This window comes from Mauremys reevesii, linkage group 2 (genome assembly GCF_016161935.1).
Source record: "Mauremys reevesii isolate NIE-2019 linkage group 2, ASM1616193v1, whole genome shotgun sequence".
NCBI classification, from domain to species: Eukaryota; Metazoa; Chordata; order Testudines; family Geoemydidae; genus Mauremys; species Mauremys reevesii.
This window is the reverse complement of record NC_052624.1, coordinates 117,001,865-117,017,582: the sequence shown is the minus strand read 5'-3', so window position 1 is coordinate 117,017,582 and position 15,718 is coordinate 117,001,865. Positions and strand designations below refer to the sequence as shown.

The 15,718-nt window shown below is 45.0% G+C and overlaps 1 protein-coding gene and 1 long non-coding RNA gene across 2 annotated transcripts in view; one reads left to right on the top strand and one right to left on the bottom strand.

Moving 5' to 3' along the window:
* Positions 1-15,718, bottom strand: part of LOC120397507 (dynein heavy chain 5, axonemal-like) — a 289,224-nt gene that overhangs the window by 19,978 nt on the left and 253,528 nt on the right. The window contains exon 77 of the mRNA XM_039523452.1: positions 2,864-2,996. Within this exon, the coding sequence (XP_039379386.1) occupies positions 2,864-2,996 (133 nt within the window). The remainder of the gene's footprint in view (positions 1-2,863; positions 2,997-15,718) is intronic.
* LOC120397509 lies at positions 4,780-13,763 on the top strand. The gene is made up of 3 exons (XR_005593834.1): positions 4,780-4,843; positions 11,755-11,837; positions 13,453-13,763. It is a non-coding gene; the product is annotated as an uncharacterized LOC120397509 (long non-coding RNA).

Genomic DNA, 15,718 nt, shown 5'->3' with positions numbered 1-15,718 from the left:
GCTCTGCAGCATATTTTAAAGTCTTCTCTGTTTCCTGTAGTTTATCCTAAATCTACACAATTTGCTTCTGAACACTCTTAGATATTCAGCATCAAGCCAAGTGTGTATATAAGATTTAGTAATATGTCCAAAAGTATCTTTTATCTTTTAAAAAGATAATCAGAGGAACCAGCCTTCCTCAGGGTGAGAAGAAGAATAACAATTGGGAATTATTGGGCCAAAATGTTTTTGAGTTATGAGGTGGCAAAACACATCAGCTCTTTTTCTCCAGAAGTCTCAAAACATGAATTTTCACATTTTACGAATGCTTTACTGAATGTCCCCAAACATCCCCAAATAAAATTCTCCTCTGGAAGAGGAATACCCTGATGACTCCTTATGTGGCTCCCATACAGCCATTGTGGGAATCAATGGGGAGAGAACAAAGGACTCTTCAGTCCAAATGCACAAGCCCCATCATATGAGCCAAACAAAAATGTCATTATCTTTAGCAGCACTAGAGTTCTTTTCATCTTTGCAGGCAGCCATCAGAAGCCAATAGGATCCTAGCCCGCAGGAGACAATGCTTTTAATCTGGTTGCTAACACAGCAAGATCAACTCACAGAGCTTCAACTTCTCCCTTTGTAAAATGGAGGTAAAATTATACGTCTAGTTTACCAGGGTCTTTTGAGGTCTAACTAAACTATGTTTGTAAGGTGCCATGTATAATGTGTGTAAAGCATTCTGACTCACTGGAATCACAGATCTGAACAGAATTCAAAGTCTCCTGTCCTGACTGTCTCTCTCCACCTCCAACTATCATTCCTCCTGGCTACTGGGCCTACTGACTGAAAAATGATGATCCTTCATCTTTCTAAAATAAGATGAATGTCAGCTTGTACAGCCACAAACCTTAGGAACTCTGCAAGGTACTTATCCTCCACATAACTCCTATTATGTTTCCACAGGGTTCATGAGTACTTCAGCATTGTGGCTGTGCAGCGTAGGAAACATGTATGATACTGTAAAAGCAGCAAAGAGTTCTGTGGCACCTTATAGACTAACAGAAGTATTGGAGCATGAGCTTTCATGGGTGAATACGAAAGCTCATGCTCCAATACGTCTGTTAGTCTACAAGGTGCCACAGGACTCTTTGCTGCTTTTACAGATCTAGACTAACATGGCTACCCCTCTGATGTATGATACTGATGTGGTATTTAAGTAGCACCTAAAGCTAGCATACTAGACAGCATGCATTACATAGATCAATGCAGAGCTCAAAACATATGATGAAAAGGCTTTTAATAACATATCAAATCTGCAACCAAAACCTGAAAGGAACCAGTACTCAGCCAACGCAACATATTAATCTCATATTTGGGATTTCCAGACCAAGCCTTTTCTGAGTTACAATGGTCTGAAAAAGTCAGGAATGTATCATTTTTTGGACTCCCACAGCTCTATCTCTCAGAAACTTTGTCTAAATTTTCTCAAGCTTTATACCCTGGTACGGGCTGAGCGCGGGCGGGAACGTGGTGAACAAGCTGCTGCTGGGCATAAATTTATGCCTGAAAAAATTCCAGGAGCAGTGGTATTAATTTAAAATAATGTAAAATTAGGGTTGTCAAAACTTTAGTTATAACGGAAGGATTGTTTGACCTTTAATAATGGTATAGTTTCTTCATAATGAACATGACAGTAACTTCTGAAGTCAAAATTTACGTTAATTCTCCTTCTCTTGCTTTCCATTTATCCACGAACACAGTAACTCCTAGATACTGACACCAATCTATAAAGTTTGCTTCCAGATCCAGACAGGAAATTCACCAAAATTTAGGGCATTTCGACCTGGGGGTTTGATTCAGGGCCATTTCTAGTTACTCCCAAAATGAAAAGGATATAGAGCCACAAAAACACGACCCCCTCTGAAATGACCGCTCTGTGTCAAACTCACACTTATTTAGGTCACTTGAGAGGACAACATTTACTTTTACTTTCAGATTTATGTGGAGTATTATATCATTCCAACTGTGAAATAAACTCTGGGCAATCAATAAGCAATTAAAACAGCACTAATGGGTGGAACATAATAGTGAGTCCAAAGCACAGCTACAATTATAATAACTATAATTTGAACTCAAAAATATAATCTGGATAAAAAACTGATTGAAAAACCCTACTCAGAGTAGTTATCAATGGTTCGCTGTCAAACTGGGGGCCTTAACTAATGGGGACCCACAGGGGTCAATCCTGGGTCCAGCACTACTCAATATTTTCATGAATGACTCGGATAATGAAGTGGAGAGTATTCTTATAAAATTTGCGGATGACGCCAAGCTTTACTTCGATATACTGAAAAAATCTTAGACATTTCTTTTGGGAGCCTGGTTTTATATTCTCCTTCCAGCTAGCCATTTCAACAATACCAGATGGGCAAAATGGGATGAGAGAAGGAGGAAACAGAAAGCAACACGAGCCATCTATTCCATCCCCTTCACTTCACTACTGCTCATCTCTTACCTTAAGCTAAACTCTCTCAGCTCCAACATGTGCAGAATGCCACTTCCCCCCTGCTAATTAGTATGTAATTTTGTAACTATGCTTCTTCTTAGTTCTATACAATTAAGCCTTAAGTTTGACGCTGAATCATTTTGCCATACAGTTTATGGTCCCAATCCTGCAATTCATAGCACACAGGTGCAGAAGTGCAGCTCTGCAAAGACGGATTGGCTTCAATAGGGTTCATGTAGGTACAGCAGTGCTGCAGGGCACAATGAATTGCAAGACCAGGGCACCATAAATTGAGGTAGATGTGGGAACATTGTTAGTGTCACAATACTGTTATAATCCTTAGAAATTAATGGGGTATGATTATATACTTACCATCTATGGCCAGCTTGAGATCGGTCAGTGTAGTTCGAACTCTTGATATAACACGCTGCATACGGTCAATTTCCTGACGTAGAAATATATTTAAGGGTTGAATTGCTCCCATCTTTTGAAGTTGGGCTTTCACCTAAACAGAGTTTAGAAAAAAAAATCTATTTTTATGTATATATACAAATCTAATATTTTCAAAAGCACAAAGGTACTTTTTATAATTTTACCCATAAACCCTAAAAACCAAACTACACAGTAACGGATAGCCAATGCTCATCCTGCACCAGCTTTACGGTCTAGTATGTTGTGACTCATCAGGCCTAGTAAAAAGGAGCTTCATCCCAATGGAGGGGAGATTGCCAGCTTTTGGAAGATACACGGCATTTACTTCTACAGTAGAACCTCAGAGTTACGAACACCAGAGTTACGAACTGACCATTCCACCTCACAACTTATTTGGAACTGGAAGTACGCATTCAGGAAGCAGCACAGACAAAAAAGAAGAAAAAAGGAAATACAGTACAGTACTGTGTTAAATGTAAGCTACTAAAAATATAAAGGGAAAGTTAAAAAAAAAAGATTTGACAAGGTAAGGAAACTATTCTTCCAACAGATGATAGAGTTAGAATTCCAATAAAATCAAACATCAGCCTAATACAGCGGGTACTACTTTGCCAAGGCCAAATGTCCATTAAATTCTAATTTGTGCTTTTCTTGAAAGACACCAAGGGTTACTTGAAAGATGCAGGGAAGTTAATGCAGCGTAAGCTAGGGTGTAAGTTTAAAGCACACTAGTTTTACCACACTAAGGGCCTGTCTACATTTAAAACACTGCAGGTGCACCAGTGCAGTGCTTCAGTGAAAACACTACCTTTGCTGATGGGAGGGGTTCTCCAGTCGGTGTAGGTAATCTATCCACCATCACCACCCCCAAGAGGAGGTAGTTTAGTCTATGGAAAAATTCTCCCATCGACCTAGTGCTGTCTACACCGGGGCTTAGGTTGGTTTAAGTGCATCATTAATGGGTATGGATTTTTCATGCCCCTGAACAACATAGTTAGGTCAATCTAATTTCCTACTGTAGACAAGGACTAACTCACAAGTGGACATTCAAATGCCCTCAAGCTGCTTAGCTTAGTATACTTTAAAGGGTAATAAGTTAAAGAGCACAAAGGCACACTTGGTGCACAGTATCCATGTACACATGGAGTTAATAAGGACTAGTGTTGTGATAATCGAGCCTATAAATTTACCCTAATTGTAAGCTTAATTGTGAAAAGTATATGAAAGCTCATAAAATGTTACAATAGCCTAAAATAACAAATGTTAATAGAAAGTAAGTGAAGTTGCTTATTCATTACTTTATAATGAATGTTATAAACAGGTGCAAAAGACCCAGACAGACTGAGTCCAAACAAAAAGGCCACGTTAATATAATTCAAGGACTATGTTAAAACCATTTTTGGTTAAAAAAAAGATTGGAAGTTAATAAAATAAACGTGGTATATTGGAGATTAGGCCTAATTGGTGAACAAAATAATAAGGGGATGGACTATTCCACCTGCCACTCCCTTTTTGGGTCCTTAAAGAGAAAGACTTTGGAGGAAAGGAAAAAAATAGTAAAGAACAGATGGAGGCTACTGCAGCGAGTATCATCATCACAGGTGCAACCCCTATCGATTCCTGGAACCCTGGGCCTTCTTTATCCTAATCCTGAGGGATGCCCAGACCAGATTGGGCCAGAAAGAAAGTTCCAGATGACAATGCCACCACTTCTAGTGCCAGCTGAATCCCAAACACCGAAATTAAATGGGATCAGACTTTAACAACTGCAGCAACAACAACTCCAGCTCATCTCAGCTAACTTCTTCTCTTTTTACCCAAAAGGACAGTTATTACCATCTTTAATACCATCTAAAAGATTGTCATACTCAGAGGTTTTTCCTTCTAAAACTCTCTCCAGCTACACTGAAAGGGAAGAAGGTATGTTGTCTGTTTTTCCTTCTTTTCTGCATTTTTAATAAAATGTTAAAAGGAAATGTAATGCTGTGTTTGCCATGGTACTAAGCAGGCTGAGGTCTCTGTATACCAAACTGCAAACCTTGTTTAACATTGTTAAATGTTGGACAATGAAACTGCATTATGTTAATGAGACTATGTTATGCTTACGGGGAGGATAGCTCAGTGGTTTGAGCATTGGCCTCTTAAACCAAGAGTTGTGAGTTTAATCCTTGATGGAGCCACTTAGGGATCTGGGGCAAAATCAGTACTTGGTCCTGCTAGTGAAGGCAGGGGGCTGGACTTGATGACCTTTCAAGGTCCCTTCCAGTTCTAAAAGATAGGATATCTCCATTAATTATTATTTTATTTAAAATCTTTGGCTCATTTTTTCCATTTACATTAATATAACAGTAGCTAGTTCACTTGAAATTCACACCCTAGGTTTCACCACACTAATTTCTCCATGTAGAGAAAGCCCTAAGGATGAATGCTATTGTAATGACATAACATTATATCTAGCAGCATTCCTCTTTAAAAAGGAAGACAAGTGTAGCACTTGAATGGTGATACTTGATAGGATAAGAGAGAAAATGCTTTGATAGCCTCCATTTCTCAGGTTTCATCTTCAGGCCTTTGAAAATACACTTTTAAACTTTACATGGTTTTCTCCTTGGGGGACAACTACCAGTGAGGTTATTCATTAGATTTTAATCATATGCATATATGATTTTACAGAAAGGCTGTCCAAGGAGTAGGAGCCAACAGATTATACTTTCAAGTCTGACAGCTCATGCTTTTCTTTCTTTCTTTCTAAATCATGAAAAGCAGATAGTACTAGAGCATTTAAGATTAGAGCTGGGAGAATAGTTTCCTGTGGACAATTTATTTTGTGAACACCGCCCTCTTTTTTGTTCACAAATGATTTGCAAACAGCCTTTGATTTTTAAGAATTTCACAGGAAATTCACTTCTTTTGCCCAAACGGCCAAAATAACAACTATCAGAGGGGTAGCCGTGTTAATCTGTATCCACAAAAACAATGAGGAGTCCAGTGGCACCTTAAAGACGAATAGATTTATTTGGGTATAAGCTTTCGTGGGTAAAAAAAACCACTTATTCGGATGCAAGTGTGAAGAAGTGGGTTTTTTACCCATGAAAGCTTATGCCCAAACAAATCTGTTAGTCTCTAAGGTGCCAAAAGAACAACTGTTTGCTCCACTCAGTGTTTTGCCTCAGTATCCCTGTGATAAATGAAGGTGGGGGTAGCTCCCTGTTATGGACACCCACCCAGCCACTTAGCTATAAAATCCCTCTTAGTAGCTGTTCTCTACTTGCTTTACCTGTAAAGGGTTAACAAAGTCTCACTGCTATGCATAGGTAAAAGGAAGTGAGTGGGCACCTGGCCAAAGGAGTCAATGAGAAAGCTAGAACTTTTTAAAATTGAGAAAAAACTTCTCCTTTGCCTGTTTGCGGTTGTTCTCCCGAGGAGAGGGGGTCAGAGCAGCGATGCTGTAAGAAGCTTTGGGCCAGGTATGAAAAATCATCTGTATTATACCTAAAAACTACTCATTTGAAACCCCAGATATGTAAGTAGATCAGGAAATGTCTAGGAAGATGCGATTAGGTTTATCTTTTTTATTTCTTTATGGCTTGTGGATTCCTCTGTGCTAACCCCAGGTGCTTTTGTTTTGCTTGTAACCTTTAAGCTGGACCTTAAGAAAGCTATTTTTGGTGCTTAATCCTTGTAGTTGTTCTTTTAAAATTTAGTAATAGCCTGAGTTTTCAGATGTATTTTCTTTCTTACTTTCTTTATTTTTTTAAAATAAAATGTACCTTTTTAAAGAATAGGATTGGACTTCTGTGTCTTAAGAGGTTTATGCACACTTTTTTTTAATTAGCTGGTGGCAACAGCTGATATCCTTTGTTTTTTCTTTCTCAGCTCCTCCCTGGAGGGGGATGAAAGGGCTTGAGGGTACCCCACAGGAAGGAATTCCCAACTGAGCCTTCCTGGGCTCTCAAAGGGGTTTTGCACTTGAGTGGTGGCAGCATCTACCCATCCAAGGTCAGAGAAAGCTGTAACCTTGGGAGTTTAATACAAGCCTGGAGTGGCCAGTATTAATTTTTAGAATCCTTGCGGGCCCCATCTTCTGCACTTGAAGTGCCAGAGTGGGAATTTAGCCCTGACAATCCCAAAGAAAAAGTGTGAGACACGCTAGATATAAGAAGAGCACTTCACATAGGAGAGGCACCATGGAGAATCTGACCCATTAATTTTCACCTTTAAAAACAAAAGAAAAATTTTTTTTTTAGTTTGCAAAACCCCCTTTCCCCATTCTTAGATAACTTAAAAGTGGCATTTTAGCAAACTGCACCAAAACATTTTCTTCCAGGATGAGAACAAGTCTAGGTAATTTCACTCCAAAAGGTAATTTTCCAAAAAGTTAAAGTATGTGAATCTAAAATGAGAGGCTTAAAACAAGAGTGTCTCCTCAACAATAATTATAGTGATGCTGCCAGAACACTATAATACAGAGTAACTCCCAGGGCTTGGGAATTCTTCTAAGAAACACATTTTTTAAAAAAAATGCAAACCTCTGTAATATTCCATAATAGCAATGAAACATATCAATGCAAGAACTATACTGTATTAATTCATCCCTACCTGCATTCACAGCACTTAGCCTTGAGCATCAAGTACACCACCACATAAGGTTTTGAATTAATGACATAATTCATAACCTGTCATGTCTTTGTTAGCGTCGAGATGAGACTCAAATCATGAGCTCCTGCGAGTTTTGCTAATTACAGTCCTGCTCTTGGAAAGCTTATTGTTAATTACATGATGAAGCACATAAATCTTGAGCCATGATTGATTGTTTACATTAGATTCTGTATCACCCAACAAGATCACTCATTTCCTGATCCCTATTCTAGAATTACATTAAGAAAACAACCTGACCAGCAGAAAGGAAACCTGAAGACAGAACCCATTAGTCAAAAGAGCCCTCTCTGAAATGAAACACACTAATTACAAAAAGCCCAGATAAAAATATTTCCTCACTATTTGTATATATTTTATCAAGTCACAGTTGGATTGTGAAGTGGAATGTAAACAGATGTCAGTTAACATTAAATACAACAATTTAAGAAAGGAAGCAATGAAAAAACCCAGTCATACTAGTTCTTGTACTAGTATGTACTAGTTCATACATGTTTGTATAATGTCTTGATCCTAGCATGCATGCTCCTTACCCAGTTGTGCATAGGTAACACACTATCAGGGTAGCCGTGTTAGTCTGGATCTGTAAAAGCAGCAAAGAGTCCTGTGGCAGCTTATAGACTGCATGTATCTGACAAAGTGGGTATTCACCCACGAAAGCTCATGCTCCAATATGTCTGTTAGTCTATAAGGTGCCACAGGACTCTTTGCTGCTTTTATAGGTAACACAGTACTTTGAGTTCCAGTGGAAGGGCTGTTACCATGAACCAAGATGAGTGACCAAGTGTGACCATAAGCATTCCTGATATTTATACAAAATATGCCTTGTGGAGTATCACTTGAAAACCAGTAATACACTGGTGAATAGTATCATGATGGAATGTATGTAACGATACTGCATGTGGAGTTATGGATGTTCTTTGATACTATGTTTTAAAGTGAATTTGAACAAAATAGGTCTGCTTAGGTCAAATACAAATGAAGCAGGGTGACCAGTGACAATGGAGTTGCAATTTACATATGCTGTAAACAGAACCATCAAAGCTCAGAAGTTGGTTTGGGACTCAGCACGTCTGGATCATAAAGAACTGTGTATTTGCTTATCTAACCAGCCTGGTCATCAGACAGAGACAATGAAAGTACATTGACTGGGGATATGTTGGAGTCACTTGGCTAACAGTAACCAAGGCTGGTGGAGAGCAGAGTGTGGCTGTGGTGTAAGAAGCTGGCAGCTGTAGTCAGAGTTGCTGAACTAGAGCTGCTTATCACACCAAAACTCAATGCTGGCTGGGAGCATCCAGACAAGGGAGCTACAGCAGCAGAGCATTTTAAGGCAACCAGAGTTATAGGTCAGGCAGTGACACAACTTTTCACTGGTCTGGATTGCACCCCAAAATGTGACACCAAGTAAGTTACTATAACAGCTTGGGAATTTCAATCTGCTTCTACTTCAAAACTGCAAGTTAAGATAAAGTTTTGGAATCATTTTCATTAGTCTCCTCCCACCCCTGTACTGCCCTGTCAGCAGATTTGGGGAGGACACCATTTTGAGAGGTGATATCCCCCTCCAAAATATGGTATGGGTGTGGAGGAAAGGCAAGTTCAGGGAGATGCCCCTCCCCCTTGCCACTCCCACCACAAACAGAGCTGCTTTAGAGTGGAACCAGCAACCAGTTCAAGGTAGGAAGGATGAAATCTGGTGTGTGTGGGGGATGTATAAACCATCCTATCAGTACTGTTACAGCTCTCTTATTGGTTAAGGGGGGGTCACATGCTGCTATGGAATAACATAAAGCAGTGGCTCTCAAACTTTTTTACTGGTGATCCCTTTCACATAGCAAGCCTCTGAATGCAACCCCCCCTTATAAATTAAAAACACTTTTTATAAATTTAACACCATTATAAATGCTGGAGGCAAAGTGGGGCTTGGGGTGAAGGTTGACAGCTTGCAACCCTCCATGTAACAACCTCGCGGCCCTCTGAGGGTCCCAACCCCCAGTTTGAGAACCCCTGACATAAAGACACCCAGCAGAGGGGAATTTAAAGTTGAAATGTATTTAGACCAAATCTTATATAGGGAAAAAACATTGTCACTTGGGTTACGCAGCTGACCTCCAGTCAGCAATAATGCCTTTAGAACTCCATCATTATATTCCCTAGCGATCAGTTTTTCAACCTGTAAGGCAAATGTTTTTTCATTATAAACCTAACTGCATGATGCGCTGACATTTATATTTGCATCTATCTGCACACATGTGGAGAGATGGGACCCTATCATTTTACTACAGATGAGAAGGTTACTCACCCTGTGCAGTAACTGAGGTTCTTCAAGATGGTTGTCCCCGTGGATGCTCCATTTTAGGTGTCTTGGCGCCCTGCATTTGTAATTGCAGATTTGTAGTAGCAGCGCCCCAGTTAGCCGCGCGTGCGTGGCAGCCATCTCACACTGCTCTGAGTGGCTACCTAGCATTCGCAGCCAACCAACCCCCAGTTCCTTTTCTACCCCAGAGGATCAGCATGAAACTCCGAAGTAGAGGGAAGGAGGGTGGGTAGTGGAACACCCACAGGGACAACCATCTCAAAGAACCTCAGTTACTGCACAGGGCTAGTAACCTTCTCTTCTTCGAGGAGTGTCCCTGTGGGTGCTGCACTTTAGGTGACTATGGAGCATTGTGGAGCATTAGGTGACTATGGACAGTGGAGGGGGGGCTTTGGAGTTGGTTTATTGACGGTGGCTAGGATCGAGAGTCCAAACTGTGCGTCTGCAGCTGATTGTTGCTCGAGAGCGTAGTGTTTAGTAAAAGTGTGGGCAGAGGCACAGGTAGCTGCTTTGCAAATGTCCGAGATAGGTATGTCATTAAAAAAATGCTACTGATGTTGATAACGCTTTGGTGGAATGTGTGCGGACTCCTGGTGGAGCAGGGAGGTTGTTCTGCTGGTAACAGAAATGGATACAGCCTGATATCCATTTAGACAGTCTCTGTTTAGAGATGGTTTGACCAGTGGTGAGCTCCAGCCGGTTCGCACCGGTTCGCACGAACCGGCTGTTAAATTTAGAAGCCTTTTTAGAACCGGTTGTTCCAGGACAACCGGTTCTAAAAAGCTTTTAAATTTAACAAAAGCTCGGGCAGCTGTCTACCCGGCCCCGGCCCCAGCTCACCTCCCCGGCTCCCCTGAATGCTCTGCCCTCCTTCTCCTCCCGCTCCCCTGCTTCCCACGAATCAAATGTTCACGGGAAGCCTGAAACAAGGAGCAGGCAGGTAAGCCGGGCGGGGGGGACGGCGCACGTGGCCCAGTCTGGCTTCACCTGAGTGGCTCCCCCTGGCCCCGGCTGAGCGCCCCAGCCTGGTCCCGGCCAAGCACCCCCGGCTCGCGCTGGTCCCGGCCGAGCAGCTCCAACCCGGCCCAGCTCGGGACCCACGGCACCAGTCCCGGTGCCAGCCAAACGGCTCTGGCCCAGCCCGGGGAGTCGGGACCCGCAGCTCCGGCCCAGGTGCCAGACGAATGGCTCCGGCCCAGCCCGGCCTGGGGAGTCGGGCTCCGTGGTTCCGGCCGAGCGGCTCCGGCCCGGCCCGGCTCGGCTCGGGGAGTCGGGCCCCGCGGCACCGGTCCCGGTGCCAGCCGAGCGGTTCTGGCCTGGCCCGGCTCGGGGAGTTGGGCCCCGTGGCGCCGGTCGTGGTCCCGGCAGAGTGGACCCGGTCCCAGCCCCAGGCAGTGTGGTAAGGGGGCAGGGAGGGGGTGTTCGGTGGGTTGTAGGGGGTGGATAGGGGTCAGGGCGGTCAGAGGGCAAGAAACAGGGGGATTGAATGGGGGCAAGGGTCCCGGGGGGCAGTCAGGAAGGAGCAGGGGTTGGATGAGGTGGTGGGGGCAGTCAGGGACAGAGAGAAGGTTGGATGGAGCAGGGGTCCTGGGGGGCCATCAAGAATGAGAGGAGGGGTGGATGGGGCGGCACGGGGCCGTCAGGGGACAGGGAAGGGGGGGGATGGGTCAGGTGTCCCGGGAGTGTGTGTCAAGGAACATGGGGGGTTGGATGGGGCACGACCTCCTCGTGAGGTGAGAAGGAGGGAACCTGTTGTTAATATTTTGGCAGCTCATCACTGGGTTTGACCTTTCAATCATTCTGTTCTAGAGAGAAAGAGACAAGATGATTTTCTGAATGTTTTTGTTCTTTCTAGGTAAAAGGCTAGTGCTCTTCGGATGTTGAGCGTGTGAAGAGAAGCCTCCCTGTTGTTGGCATGTGGTTTCGGGAAAAACACATGTAAGTATATTGGTTGATTTAGATCAGTGGTCACCAACTGGTCTATCACGATCGACTGGTCGGTCCTGGAGACTCTCCCAGTCAATCGCGATCTCTGGCTGCTAAAAGTCTGGTGGCGCAGCAGGGCTGCTGCTAAGGCAGGCTCCCTGCCTGTCCCGGCCCCACGCCACTCCCTGAAGCAGCTAGCATGCCCCCGTGGCCCCAGGGTGGGGGGATGGGGTCTCCACACACTGCCCCTGCCTGCAAGCACCACCCCCTGCAGCTCCCATTGACCGAGAATGGGGAACTGTGGCCAATGGGCGCTGCGGGGGTGTTACTTGCAGAGAGGGGTGTTGGTCCCTTCCAGGAGCAGCATGGGGCCGAGGCAGGCAGGAAGCCTGCCTTAGCCCCACTGTGCCGGTGACCGGGAGCTGCCCAAGGTAAGTGCCGCCCGGTGGGAGCCCGCACCCCAACTCCCGTCCCAGAGCCAACGCCCCATACCCCCTCCTGCATGACAACCCGCTGCCCCAGCCCTGAGCCCCCTCTCAGAGCCAGCACCCCGCACCCCCTCCTGACCATGACCATAGTAATCAGAGTGGTTAAGTTGAGGAAGTGCTGATGGATTAACCTTGCTGTTGCTCTGAGGCAGTCGAGATAGGGCCCTATAAATTCCAGTTGTTGGACTGGGACCAAAGTGGACTTCTGAAGATTTATTTGAAGTCCAAGGTTCGTAAAGAGGGCAATTGTGGTCTGTGTGGCTTCCAGTGCTGCCCGCCATGTTGGTGCTCTTAACAGGCAGTCGTCCAGGTATGGAAAAATCATGACCTCTGTGAAGTTGAGCTGAAGCGATGGTGAGGACCTTGGAAAAGACCGTTGGGGTGGTTGACAGTCTGAAGGGTAGCACTTTATATCAGTAATGTTGATGTCCTAGCGTGAAGCACAAGAATCTTCTGTGCGCTGGATGAATGGTGGCATGAAAGTAAGCGTCTTGCAGGTCGAGGGACAAGAGCCAATCTCCTTTCTCTAATGCTGGAATTATCATCGATAGGGTCACCATTTTGAATCGCTGTGTTCTCACAAACTTGTTGAGTTTGCATAAATCCAGAATGGGTCTCCATCCGCCATTCTTTTTGAGTGAGGAAATAATGGGAATTAAATATTCTTCCCCTGTGTTGAGCTAGTACAGGTTCCACAGCCCCCAATTGCAGGAGGTGGTTTATTTCCTGACGTAATAGGGGCTCGTGAGAGAGGTTCCTGAAGAGGGACGGGGAAGGGGGTTGGGTAGATGGGATAGAAATAAATGGGATGGAGTAACCCTGCTGGATAATTTCCAGGACCCATCTGTATGTGGTGATATTGTTCCAGACTGGGTAATATGGTGATAGGCGGTCCCCGGAAGATGTTAAAGTGGGGTTGAGATCCGGAATTAGAGCATGTAGATGTTTCGGGCCCTCAACCAGACCTTCAAAATGATGGCCTAGAAGTGGAAGGCTGGGATGTGGAAGGCTGGTCTTGATTCTCCCTTTGTCCCATCTCCTCTGTTTGCAGCATTGGGTATAATGTCTTTGAGGCTAGGAGCATGGTGCTGCCCAGAATTTTTGGTTATAAAAACTGCCCTTCTTTTTCTTGTTTCCAGGGACATAGATGCCGAGAGCCTTTAAGGTGGCCTGGGAATCCTTTAAAGTATGCAAGGACACATCGGTGGATTCGGCAAACAGTTTCTGACCCTCAAAGGGGAGGTCCTCAACCACAGCCTGCACCTCTCTCGGGAATCCTGATAGGTGGTGCCAAGATGCCCGACAGATGACCACAGAGGTCACGATGGAGCGTGCTGCTGTGTCCTTGGAATCAAGAGAGGCTTGGAGGGTTGACCTTGCGATGAGAGAACCTTTGGAGATGTTGGACTTATACGCTTCTCTCTTGTCCTCTGGAAGATTTTCAATAAAAGATGACATTGTAGAAAACAGATTGTGTGTGTATTTTGCAATCAGTACAGAGTAATTCGCGATTCAAAATTGCAAGGTGGCGAAAGAATAGGCTTTGCACCCAAAGAGGTATAGCCTCTTCCAGTCCTTGTCGTAAGGGGCGGATCTAAACTGTTGCTGTTTGCCCCTCTGATTTACTGCCTCCACTACCAGTGAATTAGGAGTGTGGTAGGTAAAGAGAAATTCAGGCCCTTTTACTGGCATGTACTATTTTTTTGTCTGACCTTTTGCAGGAAGGAGGGGCTGTGGCTGGCGTCTGCCAGATGGTTTTCGCGGGGTCCATTATGGCAGTGTTAATAAGAAGTGCTATTTTTGCTGATGGGGATGCCTGGAGAATGTCAGTGAGCTTATTTTGGGTCTCAGACAAGGAGATGTTGAGGGAGTCCGCTACCCTCTTGAAAAGGTCTGAAAGGACTTGAAGTCATCCCCTGATGTGGGGGTGGTGGCATGATTGTTTCATCTGGATGAGATATGTGTAGGGGGCAAGGTGACTCCTTCAGGTGCATCCTCCTGCTCTTCAGTCTTCTCATCCTGGGCCTCCTCATGCTGGAGCAATTGGTGAGGGAGAGTGGGGTGTTCTGGAGACTGGTGGGTTATGTGGTCTATAAATGGCCCATGGGTCCCAGTATGGCGAGTTGGGTAGGAGGGCCATAGGAGGTGGCAGCCTGGATTGGGGCTGCCAGGCTTGTGTGTCTACCAGTGGCTGGTGATGTGAGGGTCCAGTTTTAGGAGAGGAGTGGCGAGGGATGTACAGTCCTGAGTCCTCCTCATCATCATCACTGGAGAGAGGTGTCACTGAAGCCCCTTGGGTGATGATGTGGCTTGGTTCACACCTCACTGGGGTACCGTTGGTACCGAATAAGGGGGTCCCTGGCGTAGAAGAAACTGCCAGGTCCGTCTGTCTGGTGAAAAGTTGCAGTACCAGAAAGCTTGGTGCTGGGGATGGCAGCGCAGTCTGAGAGAAGAGGGTCAGAACTATCGTGCCAAGGTCTTGCTGAGCTGTATATGTGCAGCAGGTGGCACCATTACACTGGTCAGTGCTGGGACGTTCTTCGGCACGGTCAGTGCCACGCTAGGGAATTTGGCTTTAGATCGTGCATCTGACTGAGAGCCTGCCCATACCGGCCCTTGGCTCCTCAGGAAGTCTCGGTACTGGATGTTCCCGGTGCCTCTCGGTCCCAGAGCCTCTTGGTCCGAGGCTCTCGGTGCCGTCAGTACCAGGGCAGATTTTTCGCCAGGAGACCGTTTCTTTTTAGGTGGATCTTGCTGTGGCGATGACTGAGACCGGTGTTTGGTCGCCTTTTTAGGGACAGGGTCCTTAGAAGCAGTCTTGGTAGTGGAGCCCTTGTTTGAGGCGGCTGCTGGCGACTGTTGGTAAAGAGGCATCCTGGACTCTAGACTGGAGGCTGGCCTGAGGGATTTCTCCATCATGAGTAATTTACGTTGGAGGTCTCTGGCCTTCAGTGTCCTGGCAGTCAGTTTTTTACACTGAGGACACTTTTGGGGAATATGAGTCTCTCTGAGACGGCGGATGCACTGAGCATGGCCGTCTGAAATAGGTATTGATAGCCTGCAGATCAGGCAACATTTAAATCCAGGTGAACCAGGCATGCCCGAGGAAGGTCTGGCTCTGGAGAAAAACAGGGTAGCCCATTTTAAAGCAGTCATCATTGGAGGAGGCCCCCTGAGTGGCGGGATGGGGGGAAAAACTACACTCATTTTTTTTAACATGGAAGAAATTAAAAGTAATGCTAACTGAAGTTAACTAGAATTGAGAGGATAAAAGAAAAAAGGAAGGAATATGATCTATCTATGGAGTTGAAGAGGCGCTGCTGTCGCTCTGACTCAAGCCAAGGGCGGCAGAAAAGGAACTGGGGGTCGGTTGGCTGCGCATGCTAGGTAGCTGCTCGGAGCAGC